This window comes from Aulostomus chinensis, chromosome 22 (genome assembly GCF_037954235.1).
Source record: "Aulostomus chinensis isolate RoL2024-O1b breed Wild chromosome 22, RoL_Achi_v1.0, whole genome shotgun sequence".
NCBI classification, from domain to species: Eukaryota; Metazoa; Chordata; class Actinopteri; order Syngnathiformes; family Aulostomidae; genus Aulostomus; species Aulostomus chinensis.
Genome location: NC_141341.1, coordinates 15749106 through 15770396, shown reverse-complemented (window position 1 = coordinate 15770396; position 21291 = coordinate 15749106). Strand labels below are relative to the sequence as shown.

Below are 21291 nucleotides of genomic sequence, written 5' to 3'. Positions count from 1 at the left end.
ATAATGAAAAAAGGCTGTTCATCACTTGCAAGCACTTGACTTCAGTTGTCATTTGATGGAGTGTGCAACATTTTTTTTTAATGTGATGTGAAGTTGTAGCACCTTTTCTTAATGCTGTCAACGTGTTGTCAAATTGATCGAGATGTGTGTGTGTGTGTGTGTGTGTGTGTGTGTGTGTGTGTGTGTGTGTGTGTGTGTGTGTGTGTGTGTGTGTGTTTGCATGTGTGTCGCACTGTCGTGTACGTCAGCCATATTTTTTTGGCACTGTTACTCCTATATAGTATCCCTTTCCCACTGTACATTCCTACGTACACGCAGCTTCTTAGCCTGAGGAAACCCTCCCAAAAGTCGACTGGGTTCTTTTCCTGTAAGTAGTAGTAGACGAAACGTCACCTTGCTTTTTTTTCTGGTGTGTGACATTGAACATCACGAAACATCAGAAAACAGAGCGAACACACAGTAGAAAGCAGCTTGGAGGGCAACTCCTGTTTCCATGCTGACTGGACTACAGTCCATGTTTGAATGTAGACCAGGGGTGTCCAAACTGGTCCAGTAAGGGCCGGTGTGGCTGCAGGTTTTCATTCCAACCAAGCAAAAGCAACACCTGATCCAACAAATGAGCTGTGTGGACACAGCTTAGTTGATTTAAGTAGAATCAGGTGTTGCTTTTGCTCGGGTGGAATGAAAACCTGCAGCCACACCGGCCCTTACTGGACCAGTTTGACACCCCTGATGTAGACGGTTGACCTCAGGGCAGAGATAGGATGAAGTCACTGGCCGAGGTGACAAGTTTTCATCGCCGTCATGGTAACATTATTGCTGGTACTGGAACACCGACTGCTTGTCGTGCGTAAGTGGAGGTAAATAAGCAGGTTGACCTGGCTGTGGTGCTGACATTGGTTCTGATCAGAGCCATTAAACAGCTTTCCTGTGTCTACTTCAGGGTCCTTTGACCCAGGAGTGAATCCCGACTTCACCCATGCCCTTTACATCAGAAGCTTATTTTTCTTCAATCGGAAGAGAGGCTTTAGTGGCATGTCTGAGAACAAGCTGACAACATACTGTACACGAACTAGAAAGCACTCGGAGAGTGCCCACCTCCGCCAAGGCTGGTTGACTCATAAGTCACTGGCGAAGCAGGAAACCACAAAAGAAACTGGCATGAACACAGAACAAAGGTGGTTTCTGACTCAGCAACAGGAGACAAACCTTACTCCTTTACTCAGCTCACCTCTAGTGCAATAATCACATGTACCTGCTTGGTAGGTTTGTCTTTTGCGACGTATAATATTGTGTTATTAATGGATTCCAAAACTTATTTTTAGCCTCTGAGTGAAAAGTCCAGATTAAATTCATGGCATAAAAGAGAAGTTTCTTTTTATTTATTTATTTTGCAAGCGCAACCCCCATGTGACAGGGCAAGCTGCATGCTCCAACCTGGTTACTAACCTACATAGAGGAAGTGGAAGGGGAGGGGGCCCACCTTCTTTAGCAAGCAAGCACACACAGCAGCGACATAATGAAGCGTCTGGAGTTTTGTTATGCTATTCGTGAATAGAACATTGCTATTATAGGTGAATGACAAAATTAATAGGCAGCAGCAACTCCCAAATGAGAGGCATAATGAGGTGTAAATCAGACCTCAGTCAGTCAAAAAAAGTAGGTGAGGGAGGAAGAAAAGTCTGTTTTCAAACCGCATGCACTGAAGCACATTTGGCCAGCGTATTTTTCACCAGATGATCGGGGAATAGAAAACATATAAACCTCCTGTGGAAAAAGACTTCCTGCTTGGAGTAATTCTATGATGTCATACCAGAAGACTGGGATATATGTGAGTGTGAGGCTTACTTTCTCTGCTCCATCCTTGGATGCAAAGATATCCTGTTGGCGCAGACAAAGGGGGGAAAAAAAGAAAGGAAAAACGTCAATCCCGCTTCTCTTTTACATGAAAAGAGCACAATATTGCTCAAATTTTTAACTTCAAATCAGTCCAAAGTATCTTAATTTGGAAGCGCTGCCAGTTTCATAGCCCAAACTGGCTCATCTAACACTCATCCAACACATTTAGTCTGCTCGACTGGTTGCGCCGCATCGTCTTGATTCGACTTTACGTCTCACTCAAACTATATCAAGGAACGAATCTACATCTGCCTCTAATCTTGGAGCCTTTAATTCATGTTCCTATTCGGTGGCAGTTCACAGTCAAATTAAATCTGGTGAAGTAACTCGCAGTACTAGTCAGAACTGCATCTGAACAGCTCCATAATATCAACATCAACTAGCACCTTTGGCAAGCTGTTGTCTTTCCTTTAAACCTTGTTGCCTGTTACATCTCGTTGCATCAGATACACAACAGAGAAAGAAGGAATAAAAAAAAAAAACAAGTATGTTGAAAACATCGGTGATTAACGGTTATTCTCTATTCTGAGTGAAAACGACAGATGAAAGGGAGAAGGAAAGAGAAGTAGTGTGTACCTCATGTGCTCTCGCGCAATTGATGAAATGGACCGCAGAGTTAAAAATAAGACAGAAGTGACAACAAGAAAGATGGAGGAAAGAAATATGGTGGAGACAGAATGTTGGATAACGAGAAATATGGAAGAGTTTCAACAAGTGAAGGGAGCTAATTTTCCAGCTTATTTTGGACTTGAGCGTAAAAAGTCAAGAAGAGACTCAGTGAAACTGGGGAAACAAGACATAATAAAAAAATAAGTCTTTGGATCTTCTGAGGAACGGATGACCTTTCAGCTGGGAACGGGGTTGAGAGCCTGCAGAGGTTTGCAGTGTTGGAAAATAAGAAACAGTGTGGGTGAGATTTGTCATACCTTAGGAAGGCAGCACTGTGACCGAAGCACTGACACGAGCAATGTTACTAACACCTCTGCACCAAACCTGATACCTGATGCTTCTAAAAGGAGTTTTATAGAAAAAAAACAACACAGTTGTTTAACATGACCAGAATGATTTATTTTTCACCCTCATGCTGTGCAGCCAGGCCTTGTTCAAACAAACAGAAGTTTATATTAAGTTCTGGTGGAGATCCAAAAGGCTTTCAAAGACACAGATGTGAGGCAGAATTGTTGCATAAAACATCTACAATATTTCCATTTGATGCAGTGATACACTGTCAGTCAGTGTGGAATGAAATGTTTTTTTTCCTTACTTAAAAGCTGAACACTTTGGGAAATGACTCATTTTCTTCCTTGCTGAAACTTAATATCACCCAACATCAGTCTGTTAACCTAAATCAGCAATCAGCTAACTAGCTTAGCTTCATCCAAGCTCACTGGAAGCACAAAGCGTAGAGAGAACCGGCTTCAGAGGAGAAACGTCTGAGATATTTCCTAAACTTTCAAGACTAGCGTCAAGTCTTGGCACTAGAAAATTGCCAGAAAAACAAATTATAGTCTAAAAACTGATGTTTTTACAATAATATTATACCTCGGTTAAACTAACAGGCTAGCACTTAGCTAGCTAGTATAGCTAGTGATGCTCCAGAAGTGAAAATACCACTTATCGTCTCCTTAAAGGACTTTATTATTAGTCAAATAATGTCATAACCATCCAAGGTAGACTTTACCACCAGCTAGGAGACTCTGACATGATGGGACTTGGTCATGTAGAGGCCACAAGTTCATAAAGTATCAATCTTATATTCAGAAAATCCTCTCTTTATTTGTAATTGCACTTGCACTACACTACCCACACTCCTCAAGTTCATTTGCTCGCTCATTATATAATGGGTCCCTCTAACCAAAAAAAATGTTTACAGCCCACACAACTCAAGTCAGTTGTCCAGTTATAGTTTCCATACAGCTGTTTATGTTCTTGCAACAGGCTAACTGCCTTTTTTCTGGTTTCTTGTCTCTTTTTCCCTGAAATCAAGTATTTCCGTGTCCAAGTTTATCTGGTGGCTGGTTGGCCTAATTCCAGGCTTAAAATTCTTCATGTAAAGATTTTCACGTCAATGGAGAAAACAAGTGGTAAATTCACTTCTGGAACCGAAGCCGTTCAGAAAGTTGCAATAACTGTTCAGCGAAATATCGTTTTATATCATCAGGGTAGAAGAGGTATATTTCCCAGTATGTTGACCTTTTGGGATATACTCTTACAGTTAACCCAAGTTGACACAGTTCTAATTCCACGGCAACAACACAACAGGTCTGCATGCACTTACGGAGCTCATGAAACTCCACGTAGGCTGACCCTAATGTGCCATCACTCAGTGAGGATTAGTTTAATGGAAGAGGAGCTACGGCTCAGTAACATCTGGCGTCCAAACTCAAATCTTGGATTAGACTGTTCATTTATTATGTACAAAGCTGATACACAGGAGGGAAAAAAAAAAGCTCCTCAAATTGATGTATTCCTGTATGTGCATGTGTGCGCAATATGTGTGATGAGATATCAAAAGAGGAAGAAGACAGAGATGAATGGAGCTGCATGCACCTCAGATGCTGGCGACAATAAGCGTGGAACAGTTTACTTTAAGGCTAAATACTGTCACAGCATTAAGATAGAGTCAACAACAAATGATAGAAGAGGAGAGAGTGACAGGTGAGAGCGAGAAACAAACCAAGATTACACACCTGAGTTATTATAAGACTGAGCTGCTGCAACCATCTTTGGGATTGATTACTTTCTCCTGACTGCTCGAGTTTACACCAACACTCCATGAGATAAACATCGGGCTCAGAAGAATTGATCATCGGATATGCATCCCACGAATTTTGAACAATGACACAATTAGGAATGGAAAACAAAAAGAATTCCCATTTAGGTTTTTCTCTACAATATCAGAGATCAGGCAGTACTGAAGCAGCCACAAAAAAAAAAAAAAATCAACACGGAAATTCGAAGAAATAATAAAAAAAATAAAATCAAAAATGCGGAAAAGTGTTGCATAAGGTTGTATTTGCTTCCTGCACAACACTTGGAATCACTGCTGCTCAACTGACCTGAAGTCATGTGTCATGAAGCCCAGCGCTAAAAATTGCAGCAGAGTTGAGTAGAAAATACATTTTCCACAAACGCGTTCCAAGGAAGAACGACAGCGCCGTTTGGTATCAGTCCTACAGGTTACGGTCTGCTTGCCAGGGGGAGAATTACAGGCAACTGTCTTAAAGAATAAAGCTGCTCACAGCCGTGTGTGTGTGTGTGTGTGTGTGTGTGTTAGTGTGTGTGTGTAGGTGTGTGTGTGTGTGTGTTAGTGTGTGTTCAATCTGGATCTGACTGGTGATGGAAATGACACTATAGTTGTTTGACAGAATTAACCTGCAGGTATTACAATTACAGGAAGAGGTTTATTTTCAGATTACTGGATGATTTCTTACAGTTTGTGTGTGTATTTTGCATTGGTTTATATCAGTTCATATGTTTTACTGGACAGTAAACATCTCTCTCTCTTTCTCTCTCTCTCTCTCTCTCTCTGGGTATTTGTTTGTAGGGTGACTGTTACCTGGGTGAAAGTGTTCTCCAACAGGTCATTCTCTGCCGCCCGTCGGCTCTTGGGAGCATCAGGTGGACACTGTTGCCATGCAAGAGACAATAATAAGGCAGGATAATTAATATAGGATGAACGGATTTTTCAAATAGACACAAGTTTGTGTTACATTTACCTTGGCACTGTTGTACCGAGGTCTAGGTGACACTGACATTTTGGTATAAACCAGTTTATTGGACTGATATTGATGGTTTTCGGAGGCAGGACACCGGCATCATCATGAAACTTTTCCGGCTGATTAATTGCAGTAAAACATTTAATTTTGATTATTAATATTTTTATGGAATGTTTAACTATGCAAATGCAGCACTGCATAATCAAATTTGCACCGATTTGCATAAAAGTCAAGAAAACATTTCTGAATTAGAGTAAAACCCCTGAAGCTCCAGATACACCAGGTAACTTTAATAATCCAAACAGATGATGAAAAGACTAGAAGTACTAACTGGCTGGCTGCAGTAGATATTTAATGACGACTGACAAACGAAGGCTCACACCTGTAACGACTGCGCTGGATCACACACAACACCAATTGTTACTCTACCTGAGGCCACTGAACGCACACACTCTCCTAAAAACCATCAGCAGAACTTTGCAGAGAGATTGAAGAGTAAACAAAGGTGGAAGCAAGAGAACTAGCAGCTGTTTTTATATGGGCCACCATCTGTGCTGGAGAAAAGTGAGTGGGTGGGTGAAGTCATCGAGGGATAGACGTGGGGACTTTACGGACTGCTGAGGGAGGCCAGGGTGATAGGAGGTAAAATACTGGAGCCAAGGCCAGGCTATGTATGCTAAAGTGCGACAGACATGGTGGTAGGGATGATAATGACTCAGGCGAATGGAAATAGAATCTTCCCCCTCCTCTGGTTTCTTTGGCTATGATCACAGTTGGGTTGGTCTCCACTTTACACGACCGCGCCCTGGGTCTACCTGTTTGATACGCTTGGCATCACGTTAAGAGTGTGTTCTCAGAACGTACTTTCAGATTTGAGTCTGGGCCTCTCAATTCTGAGAGATCTTAACTTCTAACCCTAACTGTCCCAAACTAGTGCAAGCTCGTATCACACAGACGAGGGGAGATGCAGCTTAATTGTGAATTCTGGATAAAAACCTGTGATAAAAGAGTATTTCATCTCTTGCATTTCATCTGGAAGATGACTTGTTTGAAAGAAAAACAGCTGAAAACTGCGAGGAAAAACTGCTGGGTGCATGGAGAACAGTCTTGCCTGATATAACTTGGCTAATTTGAGCACGTTCACGTCTGCTGTAATGGCATGAACCTCATGCACAACACAATTCCACATGATATATAATGTCTGCCCAGACAAACGTTTGAACTACTAAATAACTACTTTAATAGTTCTCTTGCTGTTCTGTCACGAAACTCTATATTTCAGGAAGCTCCTGCAGCCTTCGCAGGTGAGTGTACGCGTGCAAGCACACGTTACTTGACTCCTCATTTCAGATTCCAACCAAGCTCGGAGGGAGCCCTGCAGCGCACACACCAGAGGAAAAGAAAGAAGGATTCTTTCTTCAAACTCTCTCATCAATTTTACTGCATTCAGTCCGTCCTCCAGAGGACCTCTGAAGGAAAAGTCTTACCCGATTTGAATTTGTCTCATAACACCATTTAGTAATGAAAAAGATGACAAATGCACGGCCAAACCAAAAAAAAACTTCAGCACAGATAACATGAGGCGTTCGAACAAAAACTTGGGATTGTGCACAAAAATACCTTGACAAATAAAACCCAAACTGGCAGTTTGCAATTCCTCCCATAGCTGAACAATCATTTGTTCTGTTTCAGTCTGCCATGGTAAGAAAAAAAATATTGTTTTATTCAAGCCAAGTAAACCTGTTTTCTGTTTAATAGGTCTTTTGTGTGAAACCTGCAAACAACAACAGCACAAAAATAGAGTGACAAGAGTTAGAACAGGCATGAAAAGAAGAACGGATGGATGGAAGAATAGTAATTCTAAATCAATTTGTGTTCAAAATCCTTTAGGTTAAACAAAGCATCTGAAAACTATTGTGTTAACCTGAAGTAACTTCAAATAGAGCAGAGTGCATTAAGAAGACAAAGCGCTGTGCATTAATAACAATAGGCCTCCAGAGTAATTGTAATGTTAAATTCTGATCATGCAAACTCAGCTTTTAAGATGTTCCAGAATAGGGAGTCATTCGAGATATACTCGCTTGTTTATTTTCAACTTCGGTGACTAAGATGTGAAGTCCTCCTCCACTCAAAGCATATCATTCACCTACTTGAAGCAGGAACATGAAACATTGCCCATATTAATATCAGACAGTGAATCGGGATTTGTTTCTTTTAGCGTTGTAAAAAGATATCGATTTATCAATCAAATATCGATTTTCAAAAGTAAAAACGGTACTAAATGACTTTTCAGTAGTATCGCTACTCTACCTGCCTCCTTGGTTTACTCACTTGCCACACCTGGACCTGTATAGATTTAGAGGTTGGTAACAGTAGAACTTGAAGTATGTGTTGCCTAGAGTTATCACATCTATCGGCCTTTACTTTGACGTGTTGTCTTGTTAGCGAGCGGCAGCCAAAGCTCATCGACGGTAGGTTACATAGATTACTTAAACTTATTTGCATATTGTTAATGTGTAAAGATTAACTTAAAAAAAGTTCTCTACCTCAAGAATAAAGTTCTTTTTTTTTCTTCAAATAAAAAACATTTTTGCGCTAAATTCTGAGTGGTCGCTTTGTATCGAAAATCGAATCGAATATCAATATTTTTCAAAATATCGTATCGAAGTGTGAAATCCAGTATCGTGACAACACTAGTTTCTTTATTTCTGCTTATTATTATAGCTATGCTTTTAGTGGATGAAGGAATAACCAGCATTGGGCTTTTTTCCAAAAGTTTGTAAATAAATGAATAAAAGTTTTTGCTATTTAAGATGTAGTTTACTTGTGTTTTTTTAGTATGAACAAAACTCATATAAACTTGTTTTTATAACGATCTGCAGACCCTGCAGAGGCAGGATGGTAACCTGTGTGTTCCAAAACTTAGCACTGACCAGCTGACTCACGGAAGAAAACTCGGCTAGCCCGTTCTTTCGGTCACTCATCGAAGCAAAGGTGAGTGTTTGAATGCAAATCATCTGTTAAATCACAAAGTGAAACTTCAGAGTTACTCGGCCTCACCCGTGCTCCAGGTATCTCGCAGCAGGCCTCCTCCATGGCGAGGGACGGGTCACAGTACAGCATCACCTGCTGAATGTCCATCTAAGAAAGAGGGAAATGGTTCAAAGGCAGTTCGCTATAGATCCTGTGTTTGGTTTATTCAATAAACCAAATAAAGCCTAAATGAGGCCGCAATCAAGGTTGAGAACCAATTAAATTCTCATTTATACAAAGTATTAGGAGAGCTCCTTGTCAGGGGGTTTCTGTGTGTATGAATACCTCTTTCCTGTGCTAACAAAAGGCCCTACATGCTTTCTAACTAAGGCAGTTAATTGATCTTTAAACTAAATGCCCGGATTACTGAATCTATTCAGTGTTAATAGTCCTGGCTCACTGCAGGCATATTCTCCCAGGTAGCCCGCTCGCTTTTTAATCAGGACTGAATGAGATTGCCTCAAAGAAAACAACACCACAGGGGCACACACAAATATTATTATACACATACGCACATGGAGAAAATGAATTATTTCAGAGCAAAGGCCTTTACGGGATGGTGGTTCATTAGAAAAAGCCCTTCCAACTGGAAACACAGCCCAACAGGCCACTCTGGAAATAGCCTGGTATGATAGATGCAGTATATAATCCATAGCTTAAAGTCCTCTATAGCAGCCATTCTGAACCTGAACAATGCCACAGTCAGCAACTGGAAATCTAAAAATGATCAACCATCCCCATCAACCTTTAATTCCAACTCGACCAAACATGGGACTGACAGTAATTTCCTTGATATCTTTTATTTTATAAGCAGACAAATGCTATTGCAATGTCGTACAAATAATATATTCACATAAACCAGAAAAGTCAGTGCAAATAATGAAGTCAATGTCCTTAGAAACTTATTAAACATTAACACATTTATTTATAAAACAAATTAATCCTGAATATTTTGAAAATAACCTCCAACCTGCAGTACTTTAATGGCCCACCAGGGAGTTGTGACATTGCTGTCTGCAAATTTCTCAGTTGTGGATGCCAATGACTTTTGTTGGGATTTGGTGCCATACAAATAAAACTGACTTGACTTGACATGTCTTGGAAACAAAAGCTCACCCATCCCCACCCTCTATGTGTGGTACCTGTACGGGCCCAGCATCGGAGGCACGAATGCCCAGCAGGGTGTGCCCTTCGACAGCCACATTTCCACGAGGTTCCAGAGGTTTTGTCTCGATAGACCTGCAGTCTACGTGGAGGGAAGCGGATTCTTTTTGCACGCTGAGGGCCACTTTGTGCCAGCGTAGGTCCATCAGAGACTCCACGCCCTCCCCATTGAAAAGACAGCTCACCATGTCAGCTGTGGAGTCTACCCCTGTGGCTCTCAGTGACAGGGTACCATCTGGGCCATTGAGGTCTACAGAGAGCTGGATTTGGGGTGGAGACAGGAAAGGAAAGACAGAAAAAGGTGAATCTACATGTATTCTGACTGTCCGTGGCTTGAACAAAGTGTTAGACACCAGTACCGGCTAACAGAGCTGTAGAACACAGTGGAAGAGACGAGGTAAAGAGGAAGACATATTAATTACACAGACGAGCAGTGGAGCCAATCAATCACTCCTAATGAGGGGACTTGGCCTCCATCCATCATACACATTGAGTATTTAAATCTGGCCTCTAGTGATTATGGGAACTCTGAGGAGCTCCAGTGCTTCATCACGGAACATACATGAATAACAATGAAGGTGAATAAAAGAGGAGTGCAGGAGATGATGGAGGGAGGAGCGGTGGAGAGACGGCGTGCGAGCAAGCAGGGGAGAAAGAGAGAGGGATTCAGATGAAGAATAAGGGAGGACAAAAGGCCATTCGGAATGAAAAAGGGAGAGCATTGAAAAAATGTCACAAGAGAAAAGAAATCGAAGGGAGGGAAGTGGATGACGGTGCAAAAGCGAGATGAGAGGCAGAAAAAAATGAGTCGGAAGGAGCGAGCGATGAATAAAAGGTTGAGAAGAAGACAAAGGCGTTGAGCGAGAGAACAAGGGAGGGAAGATCAACAGTCAGTGACAGGAGGAGTGGAAATGCAGGGAAAGATTGATGCACGAAGGATAGAGGGCAATTAAACAGAAAGAGCAGAGTAAGAGGGTATTTGAAGAACGCAAGGCACCTGTGGGTATCCCTCCTGATCAGATATCTGGAGCAGGTAGGTGGTATCTCTCAGGGCAGCCTTCTTTAATGCCAGGGTGAATATCAAAGTGAACTCCTCAGGAAGGCCATGAGGAAAGACCTGACTGGAACACAGAGGAGATCACAAGGGTTGGCTCTGTGGATCTGTATGACTAAGAACAGGAGAAAGAGTTTAAAAGGAAACAAAACTCATACATTAAGCTCAGTGATGAGAGTATAAATGCTATTTCAGTCTGGACCATTCCTGCCCTGAACAAATGAGTTGGCTTCTGAGCGGGATGACGTAGTTTGGGGGGCTCCATCTGAACCATCTGTCTATCTATCACTGGTTAATCTCAACCAATCACATCAATGAATTGAGGCCAGTCAGTAGAGGAGTGAAACTTTTCTCTGGAAAAGTCACCAACGACGTTTGTTGCTCTTCTTTAAAAACAAAACAAAAAAAACATACTCTCTATTAATGCTAACCTGCCATTGTTGCATTAATGCTAACCTGCCATTGTTGCTTGGAACAGTCTCCTTGCGTCACCCCTAACCCCCATCATTGTTTCAAACACGAACAGATCTAGAACCCTGACAATACTGTTTCTCGCGATATCATGGGATGTCATGATCTTGCAAACCCAACAGCAAGGAAATGTGATTAGTTGACGCAAACTGCTTCGAAGCTGCTACACATCAGCTCCGTCTGCGCTGCTGGTCCTCATCCTGCGATGGGGACAGTAAAATATACCTGCTACAAAGAAACAGGTTCATCCTGTGGTCAGTGTAGCTGTTCCAACTGATTCCAATGATTACTGAGCGCATCATCAGTCTCTACGCTCAGGTGACGCAGAGATTCACTTGAGAAATGACACCCCATCTTTACAGGTACACCTTTTACATGACTTTAGACTGGGGACCTGAAGGGTGCGTGGGTCATAGCGGGATTAAAAACTGAGTACTGCGCGTGAAAAGAAGGAATTCAATCCTATGCAACAACTTCAAATATTTAGCATTTCAACTCCATTAAAGTATTCACAATCCTCTAGACCCAACGGACGCGGCACCAGGCCTTGTGCCAAGCTAACATGCCTGAGACCACTCCCGCTACTAAACAGATGCCAGACTCAAGCAACACCGCTGACAAGCCGACCCCTGCAAGTGTCAGTAGAGGATTAGCAAGTTCACATTTTAATCTTTTAAAAGACTTTTTTTTAATGATCACATTACCGTAATTCTGTGATAGATTACTGCCCAACACTAGATGTAAATATCTAATATGCGTAATGCACCGGTGTTGAGGTGTATATTGAGTGTATTAAATGCTGTCATGTGCGGCATGTACAGGCTGCCAGGAGACATAAAGTTGGTCAGAAGCCAGAGAGCTAATATAACTTTCACTTACGTTTTGAAAAATTAAGACACCTTCTGAATTTGATTATCTTCTTCTGATGCAATTATGGATAAAGTGTGTGTGAGGGTGTGTAATTTTATAGTCTATATGCATATTTTTTGTTCCCCCCCCCTCGTTTTGTTTTATTTTTTAATTCAAAACTGTGACGACAGCCAGGAAGACAATGCAAAGCCCAGGGTGTGTAGGGAGCCCTCTGGCACAGATTTTCATAGCAGATACAGTCCAGCAAGCCTCGTCCCTCTGCTTCAGTCAAGGGCATCTAAGCACACAAATTCACACATACAATTATTCACTGCATGGAGGTGTGTGTGTGTGCGCGTGTGCATGTGCGTGTGCATGTGTGCGTGTGTGTGTGTAGATGTATTGAGAGATGAAAGGTTCACAAACAAGCCCAGAGAAATGCATGCTCACTGAGCTGGTGAACACTTTTGAAATGTTCTCTCTTGCTCTGTTTCTTCCTCTCTCTTACTTTGCACGCACGCACGCAGACCCACACACACACACACACACATAAAATTGTTGATGCTGGCAGCTGGTTTCCCACCCCTAGAAGTGGGGTGACAGTGATTTATGAGTGAGGGAAGATCCAAGGGAAAATGGCCAACAACAGGACGTCAAAACAAAGAGGATGAGCCGTAGTAAAGGTGAGAATGCTGAATCTGAAGACCCACAGAGAGAGGAAGAGCGAAAAGGAGTGAGAAAAAATAGATACAGGAGAGACCTGTGTGAATGTCCAAAACATTCTGGGAGTCATTGAAATGCATGAGGGTTTTGTCTACGGATTAATTAGTTCAGGGGAAAGTATGAAGGTAGGCTGCATGAGGATGGAAATAGTGTATGTGCAAGAGTCACACACACTCACGCACACTCACAGACAGACACACATCCTTGTACTTGTATCTTTGTGAGGACCTTCATTAATATGACACATTCCCCAGCCCCTTACCCCAACTTTAACCAATGAGGGATGCACGATAGTATCTGCACATCGCCAGTATCAGCAGATATTGGTTAGTTTTTATATGCATCAGCATCGGTCTGATGGCTAATATTTCCATCTACCAGTACAACCCCCCCCCCCCCCCAAACACAGACACACATACATACACACACAAAATTACAGTACACTGAGAATGGACTTCTTGTGCTATCAATTTGTGACATGGGCTGTGGGACATAAAAGCACTCACAAACTATTGACTTTTAAGTTGGGAGTACATCACTTTGCCCATTGCAGTTAGGGTCAAATGGAAAAAAAAAAAAAGCATGGAACCCCCCCCCCCCCCACCACCACCACCACCACCACCACCACCACCACCACCACTCATAGAATGGGGAGATACAATGGAGAGACTGAACTGAAAGTTACCTGTGCTTCTTTTGTTTAAATAAGAAGACACAGGGAAGAAAATCAGAGCAAGCCAGAGAGGCAGAGGGGGAGAAGAAATCTTATGTTGAGTCTTGGTGAGAGCTCCACTCAGACATGTGCAGGTATCCCAATAACTGGCTCCAACAATGCTGGAATCAATTGCTTATACTGGAGCAAGTTTCCATCCCTGAATGCACTGCAGCGCTGCAAAGAATTTTAAATAGCAGACATAAAAGAGTTTACTGCTTCTGGGTCTGTGGCCAAAAACTGCATGTTGCAACAACTTCCCCATACCTATCTTGTTTTCATTTGAAAACAACTTTAGCGATGAAACTACAGCACAACATAACCTGTGTGTTGACAATCATGCTGTCAATGCAAATCTGCGCGTATGTGAGTCTAATAACTCAACAACCACTCATCAAGTCCAGGCCAAATTCGGCACAAGCACCGCTGTTGCCTCAAGCAGGTGCAGTGCAGAGTTTGAAGTCGGGGGTCTGGGGTCCAAAGAGGGCTGGGGTCTGAGGGGGTCCAGTGTCTGAGGGTGCCCAAGTTTGCGGAAAATGATAAAATATGGATTGCTGGCGAAAACAAGGACAGCCTTTGAGGCGTTATGAACCAAGAAGCAAAAAAGACATTTCCTGAAATAAACATATAAATTCATAATCAAATACATAAATAAATTCAGAACGAATGCATTTGGGCCATGTTAAAAGGTTCTTTCTTTATTTTTACATTTATTTTTTTATTTTTTATTTTTTCACTGTGAAACGGTCAGTCCTGTGGAAATTGAATGGGTAGAAAAGAAGACAAGAGCATGTCCAGAATGTTCTGAACATTTGATTACAGAACTGAACATTGAAAAATGTGGAAGAGGAAGCATTCTGACAAAAAGGGTACAGGATAATGACCATGAATAAACTTGCAGAAGAAGATGTAAGTGCCTCCTGCATTCACACCAAATACACAGAAGCAATGTCCTTCAATGCAAATGTTCTCATAAATCCAATCGTATTAACATAAGAGTTTGCTTGTCACAGTGATTCTACCTTCACCACCAATATATTTTCAGATCATCCTTGAGTCCCCGTGGATGTGTGCAATCTCGGCCAGATTACAACAAACTCCCTGAAGGAGAGATATTATGTTAACCAGGTTGAGTACATGCATACAAACCTGACAACCTGAAAACACAAATCTATCGTAGGATGGGGCTGGCATATATAAAAAAATAATTTAAAAAAATTAAAAAGTGGAAGCAAACGTTGAAAAAAAATATTTCCTCGTATGATTTGCAGCCATTGTGTGAACAAAGAAAATAGATAGAGCTATCTAAAGAGAGGGAGGAATGGAGAGAGCGGGAAAGAGAGAGAAAGAGAGGTATCGGCTGCTGTACAAACAGTGAGTTATCTAAGTAACGTTCCTCACTGGCAAAACTAACAAAAAAAAGGTCTTGATGTCATCAAAATATTAATAAACGCTGCAGCATGACAGAATCCCCAACCAGCAGCAAAGGGAAGATTTATATAGTTAGAGGCAAAACAGAAAAATCATAGATTTTCCTCTTCGTCTCTGCTGATTTCCTGAGAAGTGACAGTTTTGTGTTTTCTGTTTTTCACCCCTTTCATGACTACTCCATAAGCCTGTGACAAACAATATATGGGACACTTTGAGAACAAAATGTCTCTCCTGAAAAAGAATGTTTTGTAGATAGATTTATCGGGCCTTCAAGTAGAGCTCACAGCGCCGGACAGAATGATAAAATACTCCAGGCTTGACCCAATTGGCTAAGTTCGAAGAAACGCCTTCATCGGGAGCGTTCTGAGAAACAGCTGTATTTCAGCACTCCATTGAAAACAAAAACAACCCTGAAATCGAAACGGCGCCTAACACTGATAAGCACTTGTCACAGAATTTTAAACATAATCTACACCTTTGTGCTGTGTAATAATAACATGAAAAAACCTTAGAAAGTAATTACAACATGTCAAGCTGCAAAGATGCCCTGCTCTTTGAGATTTTACGGCTGCGGAACAAGCTCCGGAAGCCTTCCACATTTCAGTTTTTACTGCTAACTGCATCACGACTGCATCATTCCTACAGCGCTCTGACAAAGAGTGAGACGTTAAATGAGTGAGACGTTAAATGAGTTAACTAAGTACATGCGGTTACAACCAGGAAACCAAAAGGCAGTAAAATGGAGGTTTTACAAGCCAGTGTCAGTAGTGAAGGAAATGAAGTGGTGCTTCTGGAAACGCAATCAGAGTTTGACCCGTGGTGTACGCTTTGCAAAGTGACAACCATCGGAGAGCCTTGACATGTTGAGTGAGGGTTCAGAGGCTGACTCGCCGTAGGGTGCTCAGTCTCTCCGCTGTTGTTAGATATTTTTTTCCAGACAAGGTGTAAAACCAGAGAGCATGTCAACACTGGCCTACAGACTGAAAACCCAGCAAAAAAAAAGGTTGTATGTCTCTTTCTGTACTGCACTGCCTCGCTCATGCAGCTGTGTGTTTTTGTCTGCTTGTCTATAGCACTTAAAACTTACTCGGTTGGGCGTAGGAGTGCACTTTTGCCCAAGCGGAGGATGATGGGCCCTCGAGGGTTACGAATCTTTTTGACATCTGGACTCTTGAGGAGGGAGAATCGTCTCACCAAGTTAAAACCTGAGAAAACAAGGGATTCTTCAACATCCTCACAAATAAAGCTTAGAAACAGATAAATACCCGTTCTTTTGTTACCTGTAATATTGTGCCTGGCTGTCTGAGGAAATCTCCACTCGTCCACTTGTAAGGACGGGCACTGTACATCTACAGAGGAAAAGAAGTAGTTGAAGGTTAATGCTTAATGTCATCCATGCATCTTAGAGAACAGCATGTCAATCATTAAAGAAGTGATCTCATATGTGAGTGTGTGAAAGAGAACTTCAAGCACTCATTCAGTCCATTTGAGAGTTATAGGAATATTGATCTTGAAGAAAGAGAGAGAAGGAAAGGGGGAATGAGAATAAAACACAGCGAGCTTGATGAAATGAGGGCAAAGCTGTGCAGAGGGGAACACAGCCCTCTGTAGCAGCCGCCTCTGTTTGATGGACATGTTCTCACCCTGTCAGGGGAGGTTACAGAGAAAAGTGTTACCTGTCAGAGCAGCCTGCCAGACAACAGGGGGAGATGTTAGATGTGAGATGTTAGAAAAACTGGGCTAGTACAGGTAGACATGGACCCTGTGAATCACTGTGATCCACAGTTAATTGATCTCTTTGGGGCCAAGGACAAAGGCCCCCGGGCAAGACGTTTTTCAAACTCTTTTTTTTTTTTATACGACTGCAGAGGATCTGGGACCAGATGGTGGCTATTATTTCTCAAATGTAAACACTAACAATATTCTTAAAGACTTTTACTTTGTTGATAAAATTCTCTATCAAATAGTGGGTGTCTTCTACCTTTTGCTAAAGCTGAGACAGTCCTTTCCATGCTAAAGTCTGGATTCAAAAGCTAAACTAATTCAATTAATTCGATAACCATGGTAAAAGTGAATAAGTCTGCATGTAAAATAGAAGATGAAACCCATTAGATAACATGTGATATCTTACTCTTTCGATCAGTGTCAAAAGCTAGTGCCTGTTAGCCAGTGTTATTTAATTCTTTGAGTCACGCTTCTACATGTAGGTCAAAAATGGAAACAGCACACCTTGAATAGCCAGTAAGCTAATTTTGTTGCATTTGGACAGTGCTAGCCACTTGCTTTTTCCCCTGTTTCAAGCCTTATGCTAAGCTAAGCTAACCAATTGTTTGCCTGTTTAATAGACATATGTCAGATACCTAAAGGACACTACTAACAAGAAGAGGACAAAGTTGCATATGATGACTTTTGGGGGAAATGTTCAATGATTCCCAGAATGATAAAAGAGGATAGATAGCTTTCTATCCTCAATGTGTGCAATAGGGAGCTGACACCAACAGAGCTAGCTTAGCGCAATGTATGGTAGTGGGTGGGAAGTGTTAGCACAGTAAGTATACCACTGTCAAAAGTCACCAAATACATTTTTCTCTACGATGGGCTTTTCTTGCACAAGGATAACTAGAGCTGTGTAACATATTTGAGAGACAAAATAACAGAAAAAATTCACCATATTTTAACTTTGAACTTTCGACAAAACCAAACACTTGTTGACTGGAAGAGTGACTGCTACAGCTAACCATGGCCGTCTTGAGGATGAGAAGGATCACTTCTGAACAAATCAAGATCTCGACCTTATCGAACACTTCCCATCCTCTATCATTCATTGCGCAAAGCTAACTAGCTGTCAGCTGGTCTCTGTGGGCCTTAGCTCCTCTGCATACAGAGGATAGGAGGGTGTTGATCTGCTCACATGGCTCTAGGGATGGCAGTAAGTGCCTCTCCTAACAGAGGCTGGTGTTCTCAATTAAACGCTGAAAATATTAATGAAATTTAAACAGATCTGTTATTGTGTCTCCTAGTTTATACATTTCATGTAATTATTGCTCCTCTTTGATGACAGAGTGAATGCAGAGCATGGAGAGTTGCCTTTAGCATGCAACACTACTTATGCTTCTATTCACATTTCAAACGTATCAGGCTAAAAACAAGGTGACAGAGCTAATTTAATTACTAAAATACAAACATCCAAATGACTGTAATTAGGAGCTAGGAATTTAATTTCACAGAGGCCGGCACAAGATAGAATTAAACCGCATTTAGTTCTTCATCACTTTTTATCAAGTTCATCTTGACACCCTGCAGCTCCCGCTCGTCTCGGATTCAAAGCACAAAGGCAGCGTTTCAAAGAGCAGCACATTGTCTGCCTGCACAGTGTGACGTTCTCTTATTGCCGTCTACAAGAACAAATCAAGGCACAGAAAACAGATGTCACGCAGGGATGATTTGGGAAGCTGAGAGGAACTTGAGATGAGGAGTCAAAGAAATGAACTGAATGTGACTTTCGAACAAAGGAATGGCAATTACACGAAGCATCAAGCACAAGTTTAGAGTGGAGCCCTTTGAGCCCTCTGATACTCTTGAGATCTATCTTACAAGCTCACATCCACGCACACATCAAAACACTGTATTTATAGTTTTACTGGTCCAGAAACCTGTTTTGCGAAGTCAGCTTAAAGTAAGCCGCATCATCACAAAGACGGTGCTGCCTTTAAGCAAAAGGCACAAACACGAGGAGCCTATCTTAAAGAGATCCAAAATTCTGTGTTTCATCACTGCTTATACGCTTTCTTTATTCTTTTGTTTTTATCAACCCGTTTCCATGGGACAGAGTGCAGATGAAAGTTTTGTCAGGAGGTGGAAAATCCTAGCTTGAGGCAAACGGCACAATGTAAAGTTAAAGGAACAGCTTTTTGGGAAATGCTGTCTTTCCTCCCCAGAGCCAGACAGCAAGATAGATTCTGTCCTCCGTGGTTGTATTAAGGAGCTGAGACACACAGAGACCAGCGGACTGCTAGTAAGCTCAGCGCAACGAATTGTAGGGGGTGTTGGCATACCTATGTCAAAGCCCATCAAACAGATAAGGTTGAGGATCTTGGTTCCTTCAGAGGTAATCCTCCTTATCCTTTTAAAAAGTCGGCCACGATCAACGGTAGCTCTTCTAGTCGTCAACAAATATTTTGTTTTGTTAACTGGCTTTAAAGTAGTTCTACCATCATATGTACTGTATGTATATAATGTGTACGTATGAATACTAATGGAATTTAATTGTTATTTCATTGCAAATGGTATGCAAAACCATAGCTGTCTTAATGAGGGCAGAAACCTTCTTGGAGCGACAGCATGAGCTGATTCGTCAGAGCTGCTCACACCCGCCCATCCACTACCATTTATGTGCTAAGCTAACTAGGAGGAAGCAATTCTTTGATGGTCTCAGCTCCCTAATGCACACACGGCAGAGAGAAGCTGCTTCTTGTCCGGGGAGGATGGCCAACACGAGTATGTCCACAAAACTTAGTCTGCTACTGGAAGAGAGGAGAGGAGAGGAGAACAAAAGACACTGGGAGGTCACTTGGGAGGACCAGCTTGCCCCCTTCTACCTCTACTAGCTCTCCCAAATGTCACATTATCTGAGAGGATGTTAAGCTTGGCTGAGTTTACAGAGAGAAGCGAAAGGAGTTAGAAGAGTCATATATTACTTAAATACTGCCTTCTGAAAACTAACTTAATTTTTATCTGGGCTTTGTCTTCATCCTTGCCAGAAGTCCTATTTGACCTTTAATTTCCATCCATCCATTTTCTATACTGCTTATTGGTTAAGGGTCGTGCGGGGGGGTGGGGGGTGGAGCCTATCCCTGATGACATTGGGTAAGAGGCAGGGTTCACCCTGGATGGGTTGTCAGTCCGTCCCAGGGCCATCAGGAGCAGTTAGGGGTTCGGTATCTTGCTCAAGGATACTTCAACACAGTCACCGGGGGAAGTTAGGATCGAACCAGCGACCCTTCGGTTGCTACACGGCCACGCTACCTCCAAGCAATGCCTCCCCCTGATCTTTAATTTGTATATATAAAATAACCAACTTCCAAACATGTCAGGCCTTTCTCACAGCTCAAAATAGTTCCTAAACGCAGCATATTGACACGGTCCTCCTCTGTATGGGCAGAGAGCTTTAACTAATGGTCTTCGTAACACCTGTGTCTATTCCATGTCAAAATGGCTGCTGTGAAAAAGACCCATCATTTTGAACCGGTAACTTCTTTATTTGGATTTTTTAGCCAGTGAGGAATAGGATATTTTTAGTCTACACTTGCTATCTTAGGGGACCATTTCAACAAGTGCTTTGTGTACCCGTCAATTTTTCTTCAAAATGTATCCACTCAAAAATGTGCTTGGGTTATATTTACAAGAACATTTGATCATGTGCAGAATGATTTATGTATAGAAGTTGTTCAGTTTCAGATCAGTTTCACTGTTTGTATAAAATCTGACTTGAATATGTTTGACATGGGTTATTGCAAATGGTTTGTTAAGTGTGCATGTTTAATTTGGGTCTCTATCCATCATTTTGACTCAAAAACTAGAGCTCAGGATGAAAAATACAGGACTTTTCTTTGAATGTCTTCAAAGCACTTCCACTGAAAAGGAACGTCTCAGTGAGGCACATTTGAATATTTGCATAGTCTTCAGTGAGTGAGGAGTACGTGGCAATTTTTCACATTTCTAATTGAGCTTTTTCTGCCAACAAGTTTTAATTCATTGTCCATGTGACACTTAAATGAATGGCTAAAACTAAGCTGTAGTCGATTACATTCTGGTGCACAAATGGTGGTTATTTTCATTCTCGTTGGTGAAAAAAGCTGTTTCTACATAATTTAGAGGGTTGAGGATGTTTTAGTGGACTCAAGCACTTTGGCAGAGGACACGTTGCAGAATTTGAACCCCATTTCCTCCCAAGCTGTGATCAAAGGAAAGCATTTGCTTGTTGACAAGCCAATTAGCACAAAGTACCAGGGATGTCTAGCATCCTGCTAGTAGCTGCATGCAGCCTTAAAGAGATTGGATAGTTTTGGCTGGCTTCACTTCCTCTTTGCTGGGTTGTGTTTGAGTCCTGCCAAAGCAGGTAATGATACTAGACTGGCAGTGGTGCGGCATGCAGCTGGGAATGCTCCCTGAAGTCTCCACCTTGCCAAAGGTAGACAAATCTGGACATTTAAGGTCTTTAGAGAAGTGATACAACT

General features: G+C 41.9%; 1 protein-coding gene across 6 annotated transcripts in view; it reads right to left on the bottom strand.

Annotated features, from left to right (window-relative positions):
* Nucleotides 1-21291, bottom strand: part of col16a1 (collagen, type XVI, alpha 1) — a 72516-nt gene that overhangs the window by 40229 nt on the left and 10996 nt on the right. For 4 of the 6 annotated variants that reach the window (XM_086192842.1, XM_086192847.1, XM_086192845.1 and 1 more), the window contains exons 3-9: nt 16336-16404; nt 16143-16260; nt 10813-10936; nt 9794-10075; nt 8679-8759; nt 5459-5527; nt 1849-1881 (exon numbers count right to left, since the gene is read on the bottom strand). In XM_086192842.1, the coding sequence (XP_086048968.1) occupies nt 1849-1881; nt 5459-5527; nt 8679-8759; nt 9794-10075; nt 10813-10936; nt 16143-16260; nt 16336-16404 (776 nt within the window). The remainder of the gene's footprint in view (nt 1-1848; nt 1882-5458; nt 5528-8678; nt 8760-9793; nt 10076-10812; nt 10937-16142; nt 16261-16335; nt 16405-21291) is intronic. The other 2 variants (XM_086192843.1, XM_086192846.1) reach the window with 1 other exon arrangement.